The following is a 26,751-nucleotide window of genomic DNA, read 5'->3' on the forward strand; positions in this document are numbered from 1 at the left end:
GGGTCGTGTGAAACAATAGAAAGTTATTTTACTCAGTCAGTTGTGCAGATTACTTTCACCAAGATGCAGAGAATAGAGAGACGGGCGTTTTCAATATGTTATGTTATGTTATGTTATGCAGGGGTTTTGTATAGCGTACGGCTACTCGGAAGAGTGTCCCGACGCTTTGGATTGCACACTAATCTCATAACACAACAGGGAAAATAACAAACAGAGATAAAAGAAACCTAATAGGGACCGAAACTAAGAGGAAAAGAGCCAGGTTTTAAGCCCTTTCCGAAAGGCCAACAAATTTGGAATGCTGCGCAGGGACACAGGCAGTTTATTCCATAACTGAGGCGCTAGTAGTTTAAAAGAGCGGCCTCCGATGCGGGCTCTCTTCACACGAGGAACCGCCGCAAGAAACAAGGCTTCAGACCTGAGCGACCTGGCAGGCAAATAAAAGGCCAGCCGTATCTGCAGGTATTTTGCTCCGGAGGCGTGCAAGGCTTTGTGCGCCAGAGTAAGAGTTTTAAAAATTATCCGCTTCCGGACAGGGAGCCAGTGCAGAGCCTCCAGAAGACCCGAGGCTCTGGCACGGCGAGATAGTCCAAAGATGGCCCGTGCTGCCGAATTCTGGACAACCTGTAACCGTTGGAGCAGATACTCTGGCAAGCCGAGATAGAGGACGTTGGAGTTGTCAATTCTCGAGCCTATAATCGCCTGCACCGTGATCTTCCTATGTTCCTCCGATAACAGGGGAAGGAACTTACGTAGCATCCGGAGTAGGCCAAAGCAGGTACCAGTGAGCCCGATTACCTGAGAACGTAGTGTGAGGCCATTATCGATCTTAATCCCAAGGTTTTTAGCCACCTGGGACGAACTTGCTGGTGGAAACATGTTCTCAGGCCACCACACTTTCCAGTCCGGATCCGAACTGCACCCAAAGAAGAGGACCTCAGATTTATCCGAGTTGCACTTGAGGCTGTTATGATGGAACCATTGAAACACAGCCTCAAGGCAACCCTGGATCCTACCTCCATCGAAGTCCGCACCCTTCTCACAGGTGAAGAGGAGCTGGGTGTCATCGGCATAAGAAACGATCTGGGCCCCGAAAGACTCCGCCAATGCCGCCAGAGGGGTCATAAAGATGTTGAATAGAGTTGGACTCAGGACAGAGCCCTGAGGAACTCCGACACCCAATGGCGACATCTCGGCGGAGCAAGCAGAAGCCCAGACCGTTTGTCGACGGCCTGCCAGGAAAGATCGAAACCACTGGAGCACCGTCCCTCGGAGACCAACCTCTGAGAGTCTTGCAAGAAGACCCTCATGAGGGACGGTGTCGAAGGCCGCCGACAGATCTAGCATCACCAGCATCGCTCTCCCGCCCGAATCCAGCACCTCCTTAATCGCCTCCGAGACTTCCAGGAGGGCTGTTTCGGTGCTAAGATTGGCGCGGAAACCCGACTGGGTAGGGTGCAGTAGGTCGTGGGACTCCAGGTAATCGGCAAGCACCTTATGGACGTGCTTTTCAATGACCTTCGCAAAAGCCGGCAGGAGCGAAATAGGTCTATAATTCGCCAACACCTCCACATCCAGGCCAGGCTTTTTAAGCAGGGGAATGATCATGGCCTGCTTCCAGGCCTGAGGAACCACACCCTGTGCAAGAGAACAATTCAACAGGGGGTTCACGAGGGGATTAATGACAGCTGCCATTTTAGCCAAAAATTTTGCCGGACAGGCATCCCGAGGGGAACCTGATTTGAGCCCAGCCATCAGGTCAAATGAGGCGGTCAGCGAGAGAGGAGGAAAAGCTGCCAAGGCCACACCTGCGTTAAGTCGGGTAGCAGCGGTATTCTCCACCCGACCCGGTATCTCAGGCTCCAGCACATGGAAGGAGTCCTGGATCCGCTGGATCTTAGAGGTGAAAAAGTCCGCAATCGCCCTGACCCAAGGCGCAGGAGGGGGAGTCTGGGTTGGTACTGCGTGCGACGTAGTAAACTCCCGCACAACGGCGAAAAGCTCCTTACAGGAATTGGAGGCAGCTTCAATTTTTCTCGCGAAATAAGCCTTCTTCTCCGCGAGGATGTTCCGATGGTAAGCTTTCGCCACAGACCTGTAGGCGAGTTTCGCCGTCGCATCGTAATTTGCGCGCCATGCTCTTTCCGCTACCTTGCATTGGCGCCGAGAGGCCGCCAATGCTTCCGTAAACCAAGGGGCAGAAGCACCTTTTTCAGGTTTGCGGAGGGGTCTCAGAGGAGCCAGATCATTAAGTCTCTCTGAGAACCAGGCCTGCAGTCACTCCACATCCTCCTCTAAGTTCCCTGCTGACACGAAGGGGTGGTCCGCACAAGCCTGTGCCAGCAGTTCCGGAGTAATCCGGTGAAGTGCCCTGAATCCCACGGAAGACTGCCGGGGGGCGCCGGAAGGCTTCCTAACTTCCGAGAAGTAAAATTTCACCACCAAATAAAAAGGTATTATTTATTGAACAGTCTTTCTTCTCATGCAAGAGAAATGAATTGCCACAATTGCAAGACTTGTTATTATAAAAAGTGCGTGCAGTAAAATGAGGATTGCGAAATAGTACTGTAAAAGCATTGATATGGTTTCTTATTCATACAATGGTTAAAATGAATAAAATATATACATTCATATATACATTTGACTAACGTACTCAATTGGTGCTTCTAACTACGCCTACCCAGTGTACCTGACCTAAGCCTAATACTTGGGAGGGAGGAAGTAAGTAGCAGTTTTAGTTAAGTTGGTTTTGCCAAGGTTTGCTTCAAGAATTCTCTCTAAGGGTTTAGTCAACACCATACCTCTGAAATAGAATGTTGTAGGTCTTGTATCTCCTTCCAGGACTCGATATCCCAGTCACTCGCAAGAGTAGGCTGGAAACGCCGGAGCTGGATTTTCTCGGCAGGAGAAAAGACAGCGTCTCTCTAAGCGCGTCAAGGAGGAGGAGGGGCAGCGTCCGTGGGCTGCTTGCATCTGCTGGGCTCTGCAAGGGACAGCTGTTCTGCTCCTGTATTCACCACACCATCGCTATCATCGATGTCGTCGCGGCAGCGTTTGCTTAAGGCAACGTTGGTAATATTTATACCTGAAAGGTGCCTTGTTTGACGTAAGTTTTTGGACATAAGACGTCAATAAAGATGTCACTAGGGAGTGATCGTCTCTCAGTGCTCATTAGAGTTCTATTACTAATCAAAACATAGCAAGCGGGGCTTTCCCAGGTTGCTGAGTTTTATCTTGTTGAAGAACTCGGAGTGTAATCTAGGAATCTAAGATAGTGGCTTCTGCTGTTTCATCTGCTGTAATGAGCTGCAGAGGAAGAGATTCTGAAATGTGGCTCTGATCGTGTTAGGCCAGAGACGAGTTTCTGAAATATCGCTCTTGATCGTTTATGCCATTATAGGGGTATGAATGGATTATAGCCGTATAGGGGCATAAGGTCACAGTATTGATCGGGGTCCTAGATTAGAACACAACAGCACCATACAGCGTTTTCTCTTTAGAAGATCTCCGCCAAAGAGACCCTTCGGGGGCCCGTCGGACATTGCAGTGCCGGTCTGACGAGGAGCAACAAAAGCCTGATGATGAAGCATGACATCCTTCGGTGTGTGTGAGGGCGAAAGAGAGGCAAGATTTGATCTTCCCCTTCGGGAGTGTATCCTTGAAACCGGGGAATAGTATCTACCGCTTTTCACTCTTCTTCTGACTTTTCTTTACCCTTTACTCTCTCTCTTGCTGTATCTATACAGTGGGTGACATTCACGTACCCTCTGGTCATGGAACTGTGTCCATTTTTGATATAACGAGTCATTCAGGAGCACAGACACTGGACATCATTAAGCTCCCGGTCCCCCCCTCTCCCATTGTTGACCCTGCTACTGCACTACCATCAACAGGGCCGCCGCGGACTACGCCGCAGGTACGCAAATACAGAAATACAACACACAACACACGAGCTGACACAGGGGCCAAGTCTACCACAGTCACCCTGCTGGGGGGGTCAAAACACATCCACAAGGGCACCCCTATATTACCCACCTGCCAACAAGTCACTCCTCTGCATCCGGGACACACATCGACCATGAACTAGCAGCCCCGTCCTGCTCCCAGTCACGTCACTGCCGCGGTCAACACATGCGCACAATGCAGAAGGCAGGGCCAGTCCAAGGCATGGGCAGGGCACAGACACCCCAGGGACACACCACCCCCAACCACACATCAACACACCATCAAGTCACAGGCCAGGTGCCCATCCTGTACACCCCTATGCACAGTAACAAGCACAGGTACAAGCAAGCACAATATCACATCCTACACCACACAACAGACAACCAGGGAGACAGCCACTGCAGGAGTAGCTTACAAGGATCTCAGTACACCAGTGCCACACACACTCAAGGATGACAATACTTCCCAGCACATACACACACCCTGGGTGTATCCAGAAACAGAACACACACACAGGGTAGCAGGAACATATGCTTGCACAAAACTACACAAAAACACCAGAGGACATCAGGGGATGCACATCAGGCAATGCTAAGCCCACAGACCCACAACACTGTATGCACAACAGGCAGTGTGTGCACAACAAGCACAACAGCCACACACAGACATGACTGACACAACACAAATCAGCACAGCAATAAAACAACACCACACCCAGGAAGTGAAGCTACACCACAGCCAACACACAGACACCCAACACAACAACAACAGGATGCACCACCCTCGAATACAACAGCACAACCAGCTACACCAGAGCACTGGGCAGCACACACAGCTCAAGTGCACAAGGGCAATCAACACTGATTAAGACAACAAGAACATCACACATAAAACAATGTAGCCATGTCCAGAGTGGAACAGCACACTCGGGCCAAAAACTGCACCACAAGGCACAGTCTCACAAATGAAGGAATGGTGAGGCACATACACATGGGAAGAAAGGGGACAGCTGACATAAAAATCAAATGATTTGCATGTCAGTATCAGACATGTGAGGTGTGTCCAAAACACAAATAGAGTGAATGCAGACCCAAAATGTCTAGGCACAAGTGGCACACATAGTGGATAGCATCACACCATGACTTTCAGAAGGAGAAAATGCACCATGTGCCTGCCATGGCAGAGAAAGTCACACACAATGCCAGTGAGGAGAAGCAGGGTCACACAGTGCACACAAACACACACACACACCACACATTGATGCTCAAACAAACACAACACTGATGTGCAAGTCACACACTTTGCACACACATAAGTGACAAATACAACAAGGAGGAGTCACACAGAACTGCATGGACACACCAAAACACTGCAAAGTGCACAACAGACAACTCACACAAAAGCATTAAATCATTTACACAGGGTAGGACAATCAAAACAACAGGCACACAACTCCTAGCTGACACATGGGTGTCATTCACAATCCAGGGGCACACACACATCCACACCAACTACAGAATCACACCCTTCACACTGCACACCTCCTCACCACCCAAGAGCACACATCTCATGTATGCCAGGGGACCAGGACTAAGGACCAACACAGGATGACCATACACATACACAGCTGGGCACATATACAGGAATAACACACATACACCATGGCTGTGCCCAGCCTGCATGCAAGCCTGTGCACAGCATCACACCTTGTGCTGGCAGTGTACCCCAACCTCACATGGCAACAACGTAGCCAACAACAGAAAACCACTCACAAGATAACTGCATGACAGGTAAAAGAGCCAACACAGATGACATAAGTATCAGTGTCTGAATGGACTGAAGCTCCTGTCACCCCTGTTAATAAATGTGATGCGGATACAGAACTTGGCAATGTTGAAGTGAGACATAGAGCATGGGGCATAGGCAACCAAATGCACACACAAAAAGAACTTTAATCAGCAAGGACACGGACAAAAGACACAACAGGAGTAACTGTCTTTATTCACATATTGCATAGATGTGAAAGTATCACAACTGTACACAACATCAAGGTACAGAATGCAGATCAAATGTAAGATATCCTTCACTAGCAAAGTACAAACAGGAAGGCCAGTGTACAGGGGAGACTCCAACACAGCAGAGCAACAGGGCCAGTGTCCATTGCAGGTGGCAGAGCAGGTACATGAGAGACTGCACAGGTGATAGTACAACACAGCAGAGAAACAGGGCCAGTGTACTTGGCACAGGGGAGACTCCAACACAGCAGAGCAACAGGGCCAGTGTCCATGGCAGGTGTGAGAGCAGGTACATGGGAGGCTGCACAGGCAAGGCCAGACCAGCAGTGAATGACAAGGCCAGTGGCCAGGGAGAAGTGCAGAGTCAGGGCATGAGAAGCTGCACAGTGAGTGTGTTTGACTGTACACTTCCATGGTGTCAAGACTGTCAGAATTGATGCTCTTTCTTCAATGCACGGGAGCTGAATGTCGCAAGTTCCCACTGCCTCACCCAAGCCTTCCAGCAACATACAATATTAGCACGATTGCTGACTAGGCCTTGGGGGGGGGGGAGGGGGGGGTGGAGGGATGGGACAGAGAAGAGACTGCCACTATACGTCTGATTCTTTCTTCAGCTTCAGACTTCGTCTTTTTCTATTCTTCTTACTTCGCTGGCTTGTATTCTGCTGTAAAAGAATTTACTGTTAACATTTATTCCTTTCTTTTCACTCAATTCTGTATTTTATTACCTCTCTGTGTACCTACCCAAAGCTGTAGTGACTTTTGCCTGTCTTCTATTGCTTGTGTATAAAGCTTCTGTGCTGCAACTAAGAATATGAATCTATTAGTCCTCAATAAGTGTCTAGCCTTAATTCTTCTGTTCTTGTGTCTTTTCAGGCTTCCTCACCTATTGTCTGCACAGCTGTTGTATTGAAGAAATTCCAAGGTAAGTGTTCTTAATCACACTGTACCTCTTTTGCTTCACCTGTAAATGTAAATGTATTGGCATTTATATAGCGCACTACTTACCCGTACGGTCCCAAGGCGCTTCGACCGCTGCGAAACCCTTCCTGGCTTCCCTGAGAGATGGTCCTTTAATGGGTATCTCCAGGGTGAGACCAGGCATCCCCGGCGGTCTGGTGGGGCCGTTAGTGAAGATGAGGCAAGCTAATGCCCAGAGTTGCCGAGTGTGATCGCTGATCAGAGTGGGCACTGAGGCGAGAGAATTATCGAGTCCGCTGACCCTGGTCCAGAAACCTGCCGCGCCGGGAATCGAACCCTGGTCCCAGGCCGTCCTCTGCTCTCGGGTCTGCCGCCTCTAACCAGTGAGCCACACTACTTCACCTAAAACCTTTTAATAGTTTTCTCTTTACTCTGTAGTTCTCTTTTGCCTTATGCGCTTCCTATGAGTTGCTTCTCTCCTAGAAAATGCCTTTCGCAATCTGTTTTAACTTCGTTTTTTCTTCGAGGAGTTTTTTCCTACTCTCACTCCCGTAACGACTTGTGCTGTCTTTGAACGTCTGTTAGTTTTCCTTTTAAACTGCTCTAATGAGCATGCCCAGTGTCCAGTCCAATAACTCTATGTGCATGTGTAAATACGTGTTGCACTCATAAATACATTGCGCGCATGCTCCACCCGCAAAACAACATCGGAACAGTCTTACTTGTCTCACTCCGATCTCTGGATTACTCCGCTGCTTCGTGACGGTAAATTTATTTAGTTGCTACGCTTATCCCTAGCTAAGCTTCGCAACGATTCACAAGAACGTCAGTTTTCTCCACAGAAATCAGGTGAAGTGCGCAATAGCGCTGACTCGACACCTGGTTCCACATGATTGCAGTTGAACGCTGGAGCGCTCACCTGCAGTTCTGACTTCTCTTCATTGGCGGCCATCTTTGATTTCCGCTTCACTCTCAGTGTGCTTTGTCTTCTCTTTTTATACAGTAGTGTTTTCAAGTGTATGGCATTAATCCTGTGTCTTCTGCCCTTACATAACCTTACAGCCCTGACACATGGCCAGCAACACAACCATGTGGAAAACGATGGGCCGGACTAGCACACCTCTATGAGAGACAGGTGTATGAGGGGGACTGCCACTCACATCTGGCTGTCAGGTAGACTTGGAGCGGGCATCAATTATTGGTTGTGCAGGACTGCCTCATTCAAACCCATCCAATGACCGGTTCCGCGGTGGTGGAGCACGCCTTCTGCGATTTTCAAATCTGCATCATGTCACGCAATCGTCGCTCCCATTGGCTGTAGGCTGTGACCCATGGCGGTGATGCACCGCAGGGGCCCGGGGTGCGCTACCGCGATGGTGCATCTTTCGAACCCATCCAATGACCGGCACCGTGGTGGTGGAGCACGCCTTCCGCGATTTTGAAACCTGAATCATGCCACCCCAGTTGTCACTCCCATTGGCTGTAGGCTATGCCCCATGGCGTTGTTGCACCACTGCGGACAGGCGCTAGCAACCGCCATATATGTGGCGCTGCATGGCCAACGCCAGCAACCCATGTCAATGGCTTCAGCACTTGTGTATGGGGTTGGTGCTGGTGTCTAGCTACCGCCTGTCCACGGCGGCGTGAGTTTCCGCAAATTAGGTCACATGCAATGGGAAATTGAACCGTGAACTCTGCATCAGTACACAGCAGCAACAGGTTTAATGGCACATCATTGTACACACAATGCCATCTTATGGTATCAGGCACAGGTGGGTGCACGCTATGTGTGACGCACATTGCTCTGTGTTCCTGCAATGTCACTGATGCATTTGATGGTTGATGATGCCTGACAGTGTTAAGCTGGTGGTAATGATGTGTAACCAAACACTGTGCTGTGGTCTTGTGCTGACCTTGGCAAGGCTTGTCTCACTATATGGTGTTCTTCCATACTTGTGCTACCATATCAGCCCAGGCACACAAGTTTACCATCACATGTGATCATTGTGCTCTTGATGTATGCCAGCTTCCCATGATGCATTGAGGTGTGACAGGTAAAGCAGATGTGTGTGAGGCATTCATGGTCATCTCACACACTTTTTTGGATGTTACGGTATGAGGCGTGAACATGTGGAATGTCCAGTACAGGAACTGTGCTTTTTACATTGACATTCTGTTATGTCTGCGGGACACGTTTTGGCTAAATGAATTGGTGTGTCCCCTGTGTGTCTCCAATTTATACACATGTAACCTTGTGTGTCACGCATCTCTCTTGGAATTTTATAGGTTTTGCGTAACATGATTCATGGTATGTGCTGTGTCCACTTCTTGATGGTTGTCATTGACATGTGTCCATGTACATCTCACCTAGGAGGAGGCCAAATCTCATACGTCACCTGACAGTGCTGGGGGACATGGAGGATGTAGTGATCATCCGAAAATTCCGCATAGACAGGGTGATCCTGAAGACCGTTTGTGACCAGTTGGAGCCCCACTTGCATCCTCGTCGCCACGACCCAACTGCCTTCACACCCACATACAAGGTGATGGCAGTCCTCCACTTATTTGCAACTGGTTCCTTCCAGGAGACCGTGGCCGCCGCTGCAGGGATGTTGCAACCCATGTTCATGGCTACACACCCACAAACAGTCCTCCAATACCAGATGGCTACCTAGCTGTAAGTTTGTTTGGTGGACAGTGCAATGGCTGACACATCCTCCTGGGTTGGGGAGGCCTCCATGCTGCTGGAGTGTGGGACAGGGGGCATGCTGGGAGTAGCAATACAGGCCTCCCACCCACATACATGTCTCCCAGTAAGGTTGACTACCTACCTGTCAGGTGAGGCTGGACAGTGCAATGGCTGACACATGCTCCTGCCTGGGGAAGGCCTCTATGCTGCTGGAGTGTGGGACAGGGGGCATGCTGGGAGTAGTGATACAGGCCTCCCACCCACAAACATGTCTCCCAGTGAGGTTGGCTACCTACCTGTTACGTCGGGGTGGACAGTGCAATGGCTGACACATGCTCCTGGGTGGGGGAGGCCTCCATGCTGCTGGAATGTGGGACAGGGGGCATGCTGGGAGTAGTGATACAGGTCTACCACCCACAAACATGTCTCCCAGTGAGGTTGACTACCTACCTGTTAGGTGAGGGTGGACAGTGCAATGGCTGACACATGCTCCTGGGTGGGGGAGGCCTCCTTGCTGCTGGAGTGTGGGACAGAGGGCATGCTGGGAGTAGTGATACAGGCCTCCCACCCACAAACAGTCCTCCAATACAAGATGGCTACCTACTTGTGAGTCTTTTTGGTGAACAGTTCAATGGCTAACACATGCTCCTGGGTTGGGGAGGCCTCCATGCTGCTGGAGTGTGGGACAGGGGGCATGCTGGGAGTAGTGATACAGGCCTCCTACCCACATACCTGTCTCCCAGTGAGGTTGGCTACCTACCTGTCAGGTGAGGGTGGACAGTGCAATGGCTGACACATGCTCCTGGGTGGGGAAGGCCTCTATGCTGCTGGAGTGTGGGACAGGGGGCATGCTGGGAGTAGTGATACAGGCCTCTCACCCACAAACATGTCTCCCAGTGAGGTTGGCTACCTACCTGTTAGGTCCGGGTGGACAGTGCAATGGGTGACACATGTTCCTGGGTGGGGGAGGCCTCCATGCTGCTGGAATGTGGGACAGGGGGCATGCTGGGAGTAGTGATACAGGGCTACCACCCACAAACATGTCTCCCAGTGAGGTTGGCTACCTACCTGTTAGGTGAGGGTGGACAGTGCAATGGCTGACACATGCTCCTGGGTGGGGGAGGACTCCATGCTGCTGGAGTGTGGGACAGAGGGCATGCTGGGAGTAGTGATACAGGCCTCCCACCCACAAACAGTCCTCCAATACAAGATGGCTACCTACTTGTGAGTCTGTTTGGTGAACAGTGCAATGGCTAACACATGCTCCTGGGTTGGGGAGGCCTACATGCTGCTGGAGTGTGGGACAGGGGGCATGCTGGGAGTAGTGATACAGGCCTCCTACCCACATACATGTCTCCCAGTGAGTTTGGCTACCTACCTGTCAGGTGAGGGTGGACAGTGCAATGGCTGACACATGCTCCTGGGTGGGGAAGGCCTCTATGCTGCTGGAATGTGGGACAGGGGGCATGCTGGGAGTAGTGATACAGGGCTACCACCCACAAACATGTCTCCCAGTGAAGTTGGCTACCTACCTGTTAGGTGAGGGTGGACAGTGCAATGGCTGACACATGCTCCTGGGTGGGGGAGGCCTCCATGCTGCTGGAGTGTGGGACAGGGGGCATGCTGGGAGTAATGATACAGGCCTCTCACCCACAAACATGTCTCCCAGTGAGGTTGGCTACCTACCTGTTAGGTCGGGGTGGACAGTGCAATGGCTGACACATGCTCCTGGGTGGGGGAGGCCTCCATGCTGCTGGAATGTGGGACAGGGGGCATGCTGGGAGTAGTGATACAGGGCTACCACCCACAAACATGTCTCCCAGTGAAGTTGGCTACCTACCTGTTAGGTGAGGGTGGACAGTGCAATGGCTGACACATGCTCCTGGGTGGGGGAGGCCTCCATGCTGCTGGAGTGTGGGACAGAGGGCATGCTGGGAGTAGTGATACAGGCCTACCACCCACAAACAGTCCTCCAATACAAGATGGCTACCTACTTGTGAGTCTGTTTGGTGAACAGTTCAATGGCTAACACATGCTCCTGGGTGGGGGAGGCCTCCATGCTGCTGGAGTGTGGGACAGAGGGCATGCTGGGAGTAGTGATACAGGGCTCCCAGCCACAAACATGTCTCCCAGTGAGGTTGGCTACCTACCTGTTAGGTGAGGGTGGACAGTGCAATGGCTAACACATGCTCCTGGGTGGGGGAGGCCTCCATGCTGCTGAAGTGTAGGACAGGGGGCATGCTGGGTGTGGTAGTACAGGCCTCCCACCCCCAAAAAGGCCTCACCGTGAAGATGGCTAGCTACCTGTTAGGTGAGGGTGAAGAGTGCAATGGCGTTTGGTTGTGCAAGGAAGTACTTATCAGTGTGTTGGTTGCCATTTGTCTGTACTTTCCAGCCTCCATTCCCCCGGCAACTCCTGTGAGAATTTCAGGATGCAGTATGGCAAGCACCTTCTCCTCCCATGGTGTGAATATTTTCTGTGGGATTGGAGGGCCCTGCCTGTCCGGTTAGCCAGCTCCCAGTTCTTGCTCCTCTTCTCCTTGACAACCCTCTTGAGATCATGCCACCGCTTCATGATCTCCTTCTTGGATCGCGGGGTGGTCCCTACTGCATTGACCCTTTGGACTATCCTTTCCCACATTTGTGTCCTTGTGGCTAATGGTGTCTGTTGGACCAGGCTTCCAAACTGTTGTGGTTCCACTCTCACTATCTCATTGGCCATGACTGTCAACTCACCCTCTGTGAATTTTGTCATTTTCTGTATTTGCATGGTGGTTGGTGTTTGCAGTGTTTGTGGGTGCAGGGGTGTGTGTGGTGGGTGTGGTTTTGGGATGTGAGGTGTGTTGTGTGCTGGGGAGTTTTTGGTGCTGGTGTAGTGGTGGTGGTGTGTGTGTGCTGTGTTGTTTTGCCTGTCCTCTCAGATCTGGTGAATGCCCTTCTCTTCTAGAGTGTTGCAAAGGATTGTGGTCAGTTGAGGGGCTGTATTTATACTCAGCTGTGTGGGTGTGTCCAATTGGGCTTTGGCTGTGGGGTGTATTGTGGGTGTTGTCCTGGGAAATGTTTTTTATTTAACTGCATTTGTTTTATCATTGGTATGTGCTTTGTGTATTTGTGGGGCATGGCTACTTTGACTTGTGCTCAGCTATGCATCGTTGCAGTGTTTTGGCTTCGTCCGCCATGTTCGTCATGTCCCATCCGATGCGGTGGCTATGCCGCAGCTCTTCCGCTGTGTCTCCCATTCACTGCTGTGTGACCGCGGCGGTCAGAAACAGCGGTTCGTACCGCAGGACCATCGGGGATATCCTAATTTCCCATGCGGTGTCTCCGCTATGCTTGCGGCGGTGTGTAGCATTTCTGCTGCTTTTCTGACTGCAGCAGTCGTTTCTTGAACGTCACCGCCCGCATCGGGCGTTTTTTGTTAGCCCGCTAACACCGCGGTCGGTCTTTTTTGGCGGTTGATCCTAATTTGACCGCTGGTTTATCCGCGGTCCCGGCGGGCGGTTCTTTTCCGCCTCCATGGAGGTCGGGTGGTTTTCTGCACGCTATCCTAATGGGCCCCTAAGGCTCAGAGTTATGAAACCCTTGCATTGCCGTTGTGTTACTCAAGGCAGTGCAAGGCAATGCAAGGGCTTCAGTGAGCTTTACAAGGCCACACAATCAATCAATCAATCAATCAATGACACTTATAGAGCGCGCTACATACCCGTAGGGTCTCAAGGCGCTGGGGGGGGTGGGGGGGGGCCGCTACTGCTCGAACAGCCAGGTCTTCAGATTCTTCCTGAAGGAGAGGTGGTCTTGGGTCAGGCGCAGGTCGGTCGGGAGGGAGTTCCAGGTCTTGGCGGCCAGGTAGGAGAAGGACCTTCCTCCTGTAGTCGTTCTTCGGATGCGGGGGACGGCGGCGAGGGCGTGGTTGGCTGATCGGAGGTGGCGTTTGGGAGCGTAGAAGTTGATCCGGCTGTTGAGGTAGCTCGGGCCTTGGTCGTGTAGGGCTTTGTGTGCGTGGGTGAGGAGGCGGAAGGTGATTCTTTTGTTGACGGGGAGCCAGTGAAGGTCTCTCAGGTGTCCGGTGATGTGGCTGGTTCGTGGGATGTCGAGGATGAGTCTGGCTGAGGCGTTCTGGATCCGCTGGAGTCTCTTCTGGATCTTGGCGGTGGTACCGGCGTAGAGGGCGTTGCCGTAGTCCAGTCGGCTGGTGACGACGGCCTGGGTGACGGTCTTCCTGGTCTCGGTGGGGATCCACCAGAAGATCTTCCGTAGCATGCGTAGGATGTTGAAGCACGCCGAGGAGACGTTGTTGACTTGCCTGGTCATGGAGAGGGAGGAGTCCAGGATGAAGCCCAGGTTGCGTGCATGGTCTGTCGGTTTGGGTGCGGTGCCCAGGGCGGGAGGCCACCAGGAGTCGTCCCAGGCGGAGGGTGAAGAGCCCAGGATGAGGACCTCCGTCTTGTCCGAGTTCAGTTTCAGGCGGCTGGTCGTCATCCACTCGGCTACCTCTTTCATCCCTTCGTGCAGGTTGGCTCTGGCGGAGGCGGGGTCGTTGGTCAGGGAGAGGATCAGCTGGGTGTCGTCGGCGTAGGAGATTATGCTGAGGTTGTGTTTGCGTACGATGGCCGCGAGGGGGCTCATGTAGACGTTGAAGAGGGTGGGGCTCAGAGATGATCCTTGAGGGACGCCGCAGATGACTTCGGAGGCCTCTGACTTGTACGGTGGTAGGCGGACTCTCTGTGTTCTTCCGTCGAGGAAGGAGATGATCCATTCCAGCGCCTTGTCCTGGATTCCGGTGTTGCTGAGGCGCTGTACTAGGGTGCGGTGGCAGACCGTGTCGAATGCCGCGGAGAGGTCTAGGAGGATGAGGGCCGCTGTTTCTCCATTGTCCATCAGGGCTCGGATGTCATCGGTGGCGGCGATGAGGGCGGTCTCGGTGCTGTGATTGGCTCGGAAGCCGGACTGTGAGGGGTCGAGGGATCCGTTTGTCTTGAGGAAGGCGGCCATCTGCTTGTTGACGGTCTTCTCGATGACTTTCGCAGGAAACGGGAGGAGCGAGATGGGGCGGTAGTTCTTGAGTTCGGTGGGGTCCGCTGTTGGTTTCTTGAGTAGAGCGCTGAGTTCGGCGTGTTTCCAGCTCTCAGGGAAGGTGGCGGTGTCGAAGGATGTGTTGATGATGTTGATGATGTCTCGCAGGTGGGGTGCGATGACAAAACCACGTTGCATGGCTGCATGAGGCTCAGTAAATCTGGAGTCAGTCAATGCAGCCCAAGTTATTGCCTCGCACTACTCTGCCCTTAGATGGGGTTCCGTGGGTGGGACGTGGATTTTGCCGTACATCCACCTATGGATTATGGCATCTTCTCACATTTACTAAGACTGGTGAACCTGGGAATGTGTCAAATAATGAGGAGAAATATGTTTGTTTGTAGCTCTTTCATTGTGTGATGTCTTCTGCAGCACACATAGAAAGGGGGATACAACTCAGAGATCTGGTTTGTGCAGGAAGGCCTCCGTTCCTGCAGAAAAACAATCGTGGCTATAGAGCAGGCACTCTTGCATCAAGGTGCACGGGGGCCCGTAAGGCTGCTATTCTGCTCTCAGAGCACCAGCGCAGGGACAGAGTAGGAATGCATGGTATCTTAAGAGACATGGTGCATTCCTTTCCTCTCCGTCACTCAAAGCAGCGCAGCATTTTGCTGTTCTATGTTGTATTGCGTGACTTGTAAGTAAATCTGCCTCAAAGTCCTAGGATGACAAATGCTCCATATTATACAGATGCTCTGATCATCTGTGATCACACCACACGTAAAGCCAGAAACAAATAAAAAATGCAGTGAGTAACCCACTACTCCTCAAACAGTGAAAAAACACCAATAATATTTGGGGTACAGTGACAAAATAACAACACTCAAAATATCCCCAAACAAAAACATTATGACCAAAATATTGATATAACAAACATCGACATCCTATACTTATAATGCAAAAAGAAAAAATATTGAGAGATTATGTTAATTGTGTAATCTGTTTAGGTGTGGGTTGTGAGGTTATAGGGGTGAATGGTGGTAATTCATTTATTTTTTATTAATTACAATGTGTTGGTAATTAAAATTAATTAATTAAGTGACAATTAATTATGTTAATTGTGTATTGTTTTAGGTGCAGGTTATGCGGGGATAGGGGTAATGGGTGGGAAGTATTTATTTAAAATCAATTAATAGTTAGTTGATAATAAATATTATTTAATTAACTGATAATTATTTATGTTAATTGTTTATTTACATTTTGTTAAGTGCGGGTATTGGGTTACATGTATTTAGTGTATTGTGTGCTTTGTGTGGATTTATTGTGAGAAGTATTTTAATTATAATTAATTATTCATTAATATTTAATTAATGAAAATTAGTTTGTTAATGAATAATTATATTAATAGTTCAAAGAATATTTTAGCTGCATGTTATGAGTTTTGTGGTATTTTAGGGTGAGAAGTAGCTAAACTAAATGTATGAATTTATGTTTTTTGTTGATGTATAATTTATTTTAACAGTTTAAAATTCTATGAATGTAGCACAGATTATTTTACACATCACAAATATTTATAATTAAAAATATTCTAATTTTAAAGAAACAAAAAGGTAATGTTATACAATGTATGATATAAAATGTAATACATATACTATTTCAAATACTATTTATAACAAAATAAACAAAAGGTACAACTTCCATGTCACACAATGCAAAATTAACAAAAATGTTTACATTTACAAATCTCCCGCCAATAAATTCAACAGTAGTAAAAACATTGGATTGCGAATAGGTAATATTTACTGAGCCCATTCCAGCCAGTAGAACAGTAGCAAAACTGTTGGAGTGTGAAGGGATAACGTTAATATTCCCACTCCAGTCAGTACAACAGTAGGAAAAGTGTTAGCTTGCAGAGGAATAAAATTTACTATTCTCACACCAGTCAGTAAAATAGTAGGGAATGTTTTGGATTGCTGAGGGGTAATAATAAATATTCACCCTCCAAAACGTGCAGCAGTAGGGAGAGTGTTGGATTGCGGAATAGTAAATTTACTATTTCCACTTCAATTACTGCAACAGTAGGGAAAGTGTTAGATTGCGGAGGGGTAACATTTATTATTCCTACTTCGGTCTGTTCAACATTAAAAATAAACAAAATATCTAAAACAAAATATTTAAAACAAAATAAAATTATTTTAAAAACAAAGCTAATACAAAAACTATAAATATGTTTAAAAATAAACTGACAATATATTTAATATAAAAAGATATCACAATCTTAAATGCATATCACAAAAAACTACAAATATAAAAAAAATACAAGAATAATTTTCGTACTAATAAATATTTTTAACTCATTAATAAAAGCATTAATTGTTACATACATTTAGTTTAGTTACTTCCCCCCTATAATACCACAAAACTCACAACCTTCAGCTAAAACATTATTTACACTATTAATCTAAATATTCATCAATAAAATAATTTTCAATAATTAAATATTAATTATTAATTAATTATAATTAATGTGCTCACAATAAATTCACACAAAGCACAAACACACACATAACATGTTACAAAAAATTATGTACACCAAACATTTACATATATCATTATTAAATTCATAATGAATATTAATTAAAAGAAAATGATAAGGGCTTAAAATTAATTTACTTCCCACTCAATACCCCTACAAAACCCACAACCCACATCTAAAATCTAAAAATAATTAATGTATTTGCACAATTAACATAATTATCAATTAAACAAATACTATTAATTAGAAACCAAATTAGAATAATTAAACGTAGCACTCTCCCTATAATTCCCACAACCCACACCTAAAATTACACTTAAGAAAAGTTTATTACACAATTAATTCTCATTTACAAATAAATAAATAATAAGATTTAACAACTAAATAGTTACAAATAATTCACTTCCGACTCTTTAGCCCTATAAACCCAAAACCTGCACCTAAAAAAAGTAAATAAACAATTAACATAAATGATTATGAATTAACTAAATAATATTTATCATCAACTATTAATTGATTTAAAATAAATACTTCCCACCCATTACCCCTATAACCCAATACCCTGCACCTGCAAAATACACAATTAGCATAATTAATTGTCACTTAATCAATTAATATTAATCAACAACACATTTTTTATTAATTCAAAATAAATTACTTATCACCATTTACCCCTATAACCTAACAACCTACACCAAAACAGATTACACAATTAATATCATTATTAATTAATGAATTAGTATTAATTATCAACTAAATATTAATTAAAAATAAATTACTTCTCACCCTTTACCGCTACAATCCCACAAAATGCCCCAGAAAAATTACCCAATTAACATAATTAATTATCAATTAATTAATATTAATTACCAACTATTTGTATTTGTATTTTTATTTCTAGTATTTCTAAAGGGCAACAATCGCTCAGAAAGGAGCATCCTGGCAACTAATCATTAGATAATTACAAATATATCACTTCCCGCCGTTTACCCCTATAAACCCCACAGCCCATACTTAAAATGTACACTAAAAAATTAAAAGCACAAATAACACAATTAAATATAAATTAAACAAATATTAATAAATAAGAAATAATCATTAATTTATTATAATTATATTACTTCCCAACCTCTTCCCCTATAAACCCACAACCCACTACAGAACTAAATAACACAAAATGTATTTAAATTAAATTGAATAATTACAAAAATGTAACACATCTATTAAAAACATTAATAACACCTTTTATTAAAAAAATCACAAACATTTATAATAAATACAAAACTTCTTAACACTAAATAAAAAAGTATTATTAATGACTTCAATATTTTTAAAATTAATATCAATTACTTTCAAATCGATATTTTTGACATTGATTTTTTTGACATCGATATTTCCATGTCACAATATTTTAAATCTGATATTCTTATCTGTCGATATTTGCAACTCGATGTTGTCTAAACACTGATTTTTAGCCTAACTACTTTCATCAGTTCATGACATATTGGCACAAACTGCTAAAACCTGAAACATACACCTTTATAGGGTACTTCTTTTGAGTTCCAATCACCGCAGAGAGCAGACATTGCATTAAAAATACTCTTTAACAAAATGTGCTTCTTTAAAATTTGATATAGCGGCTACCCTTCACTGTAATGATCTGTCAAGAGGAAAATCTCAAGCATGAGACACTGATATTTAACCTTTGTGTTCCTCAATAAATTTACACCAGTTTTAAGAAAACTTACACATATTCAATACATTTACTTAGGTGGTGAACTTGCCATGGAATGGTTTGTTGGCATGGAATAATATTGACTCCACAGATGGAAGGTGCAACAGAATTACGAGGTTGACATGAAATGTAAATGCGAACAAAGGAAACACAAGGAGATTTTATTTATTTTATTTTATACAACTTGTTGAGCGCACGATTACCCGAGGGTGTCTTGGCGCTAGACAGAAGATCGTAGAAGAGCGAGAATTATGAGTAAATTAGCTTAGTTTATTGTTTAAATAGCCAGGTTTTTAGGTGTTTCCTGAAAAAAATTAGAGTGGGAGTGCTCTTAAGTTGATTGGGAAGAGCATTCCATAGTTTTGCCGTGGCAATTGAGAAGGATCTATCTCCCCATGTTGCTTTTCTGGTTTTGGCTATCTCCAGAAGATTTGCTTTGGCGGATCTGAGGGTGCGACATGGTCTGTATGGGCAGAGGGTGTGTTTTAAGAAGATAGGACCCTTTTCATGGAAGGATTTAAAGGCTATGCACAAAGCCTTAAATTTAATTCTTTGCCTCACCGATAGCCAGTGAAGTTTTTGGATGACATTAGAAATGGGTTTAAACTTAGGTGTTCCGGTGGCAAGTCTGGCGGCTGCGTTCTGTACCAACTGGAGTTTGTTTAACACCTGCTCTTGTGCATTAAGCATAAGAGCATTGCAATAGTCAACATGGGACATAAGTAGAGTGGAAATCAAGGTATTTGTGGTATTTGCAGGGAGGTAGGGTTGTAGTTTTTTAATCATTTTTAAGGTGAAGAATGAGGCCGAGACAATGGAATTTGCTTGGTGTATGTAAGAGAGTTTGTTGTCGAAGATCACTCCTAGGTTCCTAACCTTGGTGACAGGGACAGGAGGGGGTCCAAGATCTTGAGGCCACCAGGTAGGGGACCAACTAGGAGTAAGCCTACCAAATACCATGACTTCAGTTTTGTCTGAATTGAGCTTTAAACAATTTTTACTCATCCAGTTACTGATGGCAAGCATTCCCCGCTGGAAGGTGTTGGCTACTTCCAGTCCATTGTTGTTAATAGCCAGGACAAGCTGCGTATCGTCAGCATATGATGTAACTGCTAGGCGATGAGCTTTGATGAATGTTAAAGAGTGTTGGACTCAGCGAGGATCCCTGGGGGACACCACAGGGAAGAGAGAAGGGGCCAGAGGAGTATCCACCCATGGACACAGATTGTTCCTGGTTAGCTGAGAAGGAGGAGAGAAGGGAAATGGCATTTCTGGAAACTCCGGATTTTTTGACACGGTCGATCAAGATGGAATGATCGACCGTGTAAAAGGCTGTGGAAAGATCGAGCATTATAAGCACCGCTGCACCTCCTCTATCCAAGATCATTCTGATCTCATCAGAAGCTTTTATTAATGCCGTCTCCGTACCGTGACCCTTTCTGAATCCAAACTGCGAATCGTCAAGACAGTTGTTATTGTCAATGAATTCAGAGATTCAGAGATGATGGACGGAGCGCTGAAACTTTTCAGACACTCACCCCCAGTCACAGATCTGGGTTGAATCCATCATTGTTCTTTAGCTAACTTTGCCACCCCAGTTCAGACCCAGCCATAGGCAAATCAGTCTTGACCCTGTGCCTCATGGGAACAGTTTAGACCTAACTGCCAAGCCAGGTCTCCCTGGATCGGAAACAAGCATCCTGGGATCGGTTTCAGGGTAACACCCCGCATCAGCTCAGCTAGGTTTAATCCAATGTCAAAGTGAGCAAGTGACCCAAATCTGGGCATACCCCCTGCAAACTTAGGGTGAACAAAGCAAACACAAGGAGATTATGGACAGAGTGATGAAACTTTTCAGACACCCACCCTCAGTCACAGATCTGGGTTGAATCTATCAACGTTCCTTAGATCACTTTGCCACCCCAGTTCAGACCCAGCCATGTGCAAATAAGTCTTGATCCTGTGCCTCATGGGAACAGTCCAGACAAAACTGCCAAGCCAGGTCTTCCCTGGACCAGAAACAAGCATTCTGGGACCAGTTTTGGGGTAACATGACTCATCAGCCAGGCTAGCTTGAATCCAGTAGCAAAGTGAGCAAGTGACCCACATCTGGGCATACCCTGCCAGCTTAGGGCAAACAAAGCAAACACAAGGAGATGATGGTCAGAACGCTGAAACTTTTCAGACACTCACCCCCATCACAGATCTGGGTTGAATCCATCATCGTTCTTTAGCTCACTCCACCACCCCAGTTCAGACCCAAGTTCAATAATGCCACATTGATGGAAAACATAGGTGCATGTGGTTATCACATGAACTGTTGGTGGCACTTTCCAAAAAGAGATAGGGTCACAGAGCCACATAAAAATGGACATAAGAATCTGGAGTGTTTTGTGTGAGGAAAGAACAGTAATGAGGTGTATAGTCAGGATATGTTTCATCATTTTGATAAGTCAACAAAGTAGAGGAGGTGAGAAACAGGTACATTCCAAGAGTAGAACAGCATACTAAGAAAAAACAACTGTGACTTTCACAATTACAAAATAATCTTTTGAGTCATTCCACATTCATTCAATCAATCTTTCCCACTGTTCCCTGCGCCCTGCCTCGCCCAGCCGTTTACTGAGCCGGCTGCAAGCGACGGTGGGCGCCATCTTTGGTGTGGCTGGGGCTGCGCTCTAGTCGCGCCGGCCTCCCGCCCTCCTTAGCTATTTAGCTTGGCCTGGAACTCGCTTCGCGGCCTTTTAGAGCTCTCCCTGGTCGAGAGCGCTGGGGCTGCGAGCTAGCTTGGACTGAGCATCTTCTTTGCTGTTTTTATCACGCTGTCTGAATTCATTTTAAACACTTTTAATTCGTGTAACTATTTTGCTGCTGGGGGGCTGTAAATCATTCAGTTAAAAGGGGAATTTAATGAGGCACACTGACACCCCTTCACACGCCACTGTTCCCTGCTCCCTGCCTCGCCCAGCCGTTTACTGAGCCGGCTGCAAGCGGCGGTGGGCGCCATCTTTGGTGTGGCTGGGGCTGCGCTCTAGTCGCGCCGGCCTCCCACCCTCCTCACACTCTATATAACTAGCATTATGACCAGACGGCGCAGCGGGCTGGCGCAGCGGGAGCGCCGGACGCGTGCCGAAGCCGCGCCTAAGCCAAGCCCGTCTGCGCCCGTCCGCGACCGGACATGGCCCAGGGCCATGACCCCTGGCCCCTCAGTACGTTATTCTTCGAAACAACTTAGACTGCTCAACCCTGGCTATGGTTGTCAACTTTGTACCCCCTTGCCTCTTTCCACTGCTGTGGGTATTCTCCCCGCTCCGTGTTCTGGATGTCAATTCAACTGCCGCCCCCATGTCTGCCAGATTCGTCAGTTTCTGATGCCCTCTCTAATACATGCTCTCAGGATGTGAACATCACCTCCTTCCATGGTTGCCGAGCAGCGCTTATTAATACGCGCTCCCTTCCATGCCATAGTCTGGATATCAGTGAGTTCATCATCGCTCACGATCTCGACTTTCTTTTTGCCACCGAAACCTGGGGAGATGCGGGTTCAGGACCTGATTTTTGCCAAGCAACCCCTCATGGCTACAGTGTTGTGAGACATGACAGACAAATAGGAAGAGGTGGAGGACTCGCCATCATTTATAGAAATCAGTACCGCACTACGCTCGACCCCATTCAATCCATTAAGTGTGAAGCGGCAACCTTTGCTATCAACATTAACTGTAAACAAACCTTCAAAGGTATCTTGCTATACCGTCCTCCTGGACCTCAAAACTCCTTTCTTGGCTCCCTCCCTGAGCTAAATGATCACATTATAGGCTCGACTGATTACATGATACTGGGAGATTTTAACTTCCCTTTGGAGGAACAGGGAAACCATGACACCATTCAGCTCACTGCTGATTTTCTAACCCTAGGACTTCAACAATTGGTAAAGGGAACTACCCACCAGGCGGGACACACATTAGATGGCTTGTTTACCAATAACCCTCTCATTTCTGTACAAGATATTCTTCCCCTTACGTGGTCTGATCACAGGGCTATTATCTTTGGTATTCATATCCGGCCGGTTAATCTCCCCCTCCCCAGGCCACCCAGCAGGGTAGGAACTCGCGCCTGGAAGACCGCTGACATCCCTCAGATGGTAGATATCTTGACACTATCCTCTACAAGAGGATCCAACCTCGTCCCTTCAGCCTCCGACTTACAAGATTGGATCAAAAACGCTGCCGATCAGGTAGCCCCAGAAAAGTCTATTCGACCTAACAGAAGATCTCCGTCGGCGGTATGGTACACAGAAGAGCTTAGACTTCACCGGCAACATTGTAGGAACCTAGAAAGACGTTGGAGGAAATCCTATTGCTCCATAGCTAAGCAATCCTACAAAGATGCCTTGACAATATATAAAAAGGCTATCACTGCTCAAAAAACGACCTTCTTTTCGACCCAAATAGATAACGCCAGGAACTCCGCCAGAGAATTGTTCTCTGTGGTCACCTCCCTGTCCACTCCTCCCTCGGGCCTTGGAGTTGAACCTTCCCAGCCTTTCTGTAATGCGCTGTCCACCTTTTTCATCACCAAAGTGGCAGATATATATATGCATCCTTTGCTGGGGATGTAGGGACAAGATCCACGGTCAGTAGTAAGGAAACACCTGTCACGGATCATGACCCTCTCTCTTCATTCGTTCCCACCACACAAGACCAGATTAGCAGACTCATCTCCATCACCAAGTCTGGCTCCCCCTTGGATCCCTGTCCTCCTTCAGTGATGGCTAATCTAAATGAGGTGATTTCTCGCCCACTGATGGAAATCTGTAACATCGCCTTTCAAACCGGCCATTATCCTGCCCCGTGGAAGAAGGCAGTAATCAAGCCTCTTTTAAAAAAGCCCTCCTTGGATCCCACCGCTTTAGCCAGCTACAGACCCATTGCCTGTCTCCCCTTTCCTGCCAAAATATGCGAAGCATTGATGAATAAACAACTTTCAGAGTTTGTCCATATTCACCAACTTCTAGACGAAACGCAGTTTGGTTTCAGGAAAGGACATGGAACCGAGACCGCTCTAATAAAAGCCTCAGATGAGATTAGAGCCATTATGGACCAGGGAGGTGCAGACATTCTGATTCTCTTGGACCTGTCCGCAGCATTTGACATGGTCGACCATGCCATTTTGGTCGACCGTGTCACAGCTCTGGGGATAAACGGCACGGCCAGAGACCTCATTTCATCCTTTCTGGCCGACCGCACCTAGACAGTCAAGTTGGGTAACTTCTACTCTCCCGTCTCTGCACTACCTTGTGGAGTTCCACAGGGCTCCTCGCTAAGTCCAACGTTATTTACCATCTACGTAGCAGACTTAGCGAGGGTAATAAAGGCCCACGGGGTGCGACTAACATCTTATGCAGACGACACCCAACTGGTGCTGGCAATCCATAAGGATGGCACAACGGTGGCAGCCAATTTCCAGGAGACTATGCTTGCTGTCAGTACATGGATGTCCTCCAACTGCCTGAGGCTTAACTCGGACAAAACCGAGGTTATGACCTTTGGCAATCTCTCCCCAGAATGGTCCTCCATCTGGTGGCCCAACCAGCTGGGCCCTCCACCTGTCCGAGTGGAAAAGGTGAGGAACCTGGGAGTTATTTTTGACAGCAAGCTGACATTTAACCTTCATGTCAACAAGGTTGTGTCATCCGCCTTCTTTATTCTAAAGAAAATTAAGAAATTGCTGCCTTACCTCCCTATCTCAGCTGGGAAGACCTTAGTTATCACCTTGGTGTTTTCCAAAATCGATTATGGAAATGCCCTATTTCTTAACTCCCAGAAACTTGGGCTGTCTAAGCTACAGTCTATATAGAACGCGTCTGCTAGAATTCTTTTAGACCTTCCTCGCCGCCAGCCTACTACTCTCGCCATTCGCCAGCTTCATTGGCTTAGAGTAGAGAGCCGAATCAAATGCAAGACTCTCTGCATTGCCTATAAGGCAGTGCATGGCGTCGGACCTAAGTTTCTGACTGAGGCTTTTCAGTTGTGCAGCCCTAAAAGGTTGCTGAGATCTGCTAACACATGCCTCCTACCGGTACCTCGCACAAGAATGGCAACTTGGGGAGACAGACGCTTCCTAGTTGCTACGCCAAAACTCTGGAATCTCTTGCCACTTACTATCAAAAATGCTCCTAACCTGATGAGTTTCCGTAGGCTCTTAAAGACATGGCTGTTTAACCAGTGATTTCTGCTATTGGTCCCGCTAGTTCACACATGCGCCGAGACACCTTCGGGTAATTGCATGCGCAATAAAAATTCCAAAAATAAAATAAATAAATAAATCAGAGTACTTGTAAAGAACACTACTTACCTGTGAGGGTCTCAAGGCGCTGTGGGGAGGGGGTGCCGCTACTGCCCAAAGAGCCAGGTCTTGAGGAGTCTTCTGAAGGCGAGTAGGTCCTGGGTCTGTCGTAGGTGGGTAAGGAGGGTCTTCCAGGTCTTGGCAGCGAGGTAGGAGAAAGATCTGCCGCCAGAGGTTGTTCGTTGGAATGGCGCAGGCACCAGGGAGACGGCGGCAGGCAGCAGGAGGAACCGAGGCAGCTGGCGGCTGTGTGGTGGCGTGGGAGCGACCTTCCTGTGAGCAGGGTCAAAGGTCGCTCCTACGCCACTGTACTGCCCCCATAAGAGGTGGAAAGGGAGGGAGGAGCAGCTGTTAGACGGGAGTGGGGTGGCCAATAGTGAACAGGGGGGCAGGCCGCAGAGACGCAGCGGCGGGAAGGAAGAAGCAGAGACAGCGGTAGGCAGCAGGGAGACGGCGGCAGGCAGCAGGAGGAAACGAGGCAACTGGCGGTTGTGTGGTGGTATGGAGAGTGACCTTCCTACGAGGGGATGTAGGAGGGAGGAGCAGCTGGGAGGCGGGAGCGGGGCGGCGAATGGGATTGCAGGTGGGCGGGCTGCAGGGATGCAGCGGCGGAAAAAACGGGAAGGGCCGCGGGAGAACTGAGCACTGGAAGGAAAAACAAGTCTGGGCAAGAAACAAGTCTGGCCAAGAAAGCAAGTTATGCACAGGGGAAAAATACAAGATTAGGCAAAAACAATGCAGCCAGAGCCGTGCAGCATCGTGGGGAGCGACTTGCCTGCGAGCAGGGTCAGGGTCATTTAGTTTAGCACTCTTAAAGAGGCTATTTGTTTATTGTTAGGCAAACTAACAAATTCAAATAGATTTGTGAATTTGGCTCAGAATATTGAATAGCACCAGAAATATTATGAAAATCATAGCATGAACATTTGAGAAAGATAGATGTTGAACAATCATCTCGACATAGAATATGGAAAAATGTTCATTATCTTAGAGATGCCTGGGGTTTTTCCCATAAACATGCTAAAAAATGGTGGCAAGCCAGAACACCCATATACCTGTTTCTGGTCTGCAATAGCTGATGATAGTTTCTGGGGCCCCTTTCATGAAGGCCATCATCTCCTCAGTTCCAATCACACGAATGATGACAGACATCCTCTTCCGGCTTGAAGAAAATGGAAACTGACGCACAACAACAATTCCTTCAACAGAAACCTATCAAAAGAAAACGTCAATTCAATATTTAATTTCAAATCAAAAGCACAGTTACGCTCGTTGATTCAGAAAACAGAAGATACCCACTTATCTGAAACAAGTCAGACATATTCAGTAAAAATTGATGGAGCAATGTTGGTGTTTGTGCCCACATTTGAGTGTTGGGTTTTGTGTCAAGATGCATTGTGAATACAAACCTGTCCAATATGTTTTTCCCAAGTATTCCTCCCAAAGACTGCATGTGACTACATTAGTACTTCTTACTAGGCCTGGGCGGATCTCAGTTTCACTCTGTGGAATTCCGTGGAGTTATTGGAAAACTCCGCCAAATTCCACCGAC

General features: G+C 47.3%; 1 protein-coding gene across 1 annotated transcript in view; it reads right to left on the bottom strand.

The window, feature by feature from the left end:
* LOC147700477 (putative cation-transporting ATPase 13A4) overlaps nucleotides 1-26,751 on the bottom strand; it is a 567,847-nt gene that overhangs the window by 295,234 nt on the left and 245,862 nt on the right. Inside the window, exon 16 of the mRNA XM_086928422.1 lies at nucleotides 26,255-26,411. Coding sequence (XP_086784548.1) covers nucleotides 26,255-26,411 — 157 coding nt within the window. The remainder of the gene's footprint in view (nucleotides 1-26,254; nucleotides 26,412-26,751) is intronic.

Source organism: Lissotriton vulgaris, chromosome 7, assembly GCF_964263255.1.
Source record: "Lissotriton vulgaris chromosome 7, aLisVul1.2, whole genome shotgun sequence".
Classification (NCBI taxonomy): Eukaryota; Metazoa; Chordata; class Amphibia; order Caudata; family Salamandridae; genus Lissotriton; species Lissotriton vulgaris.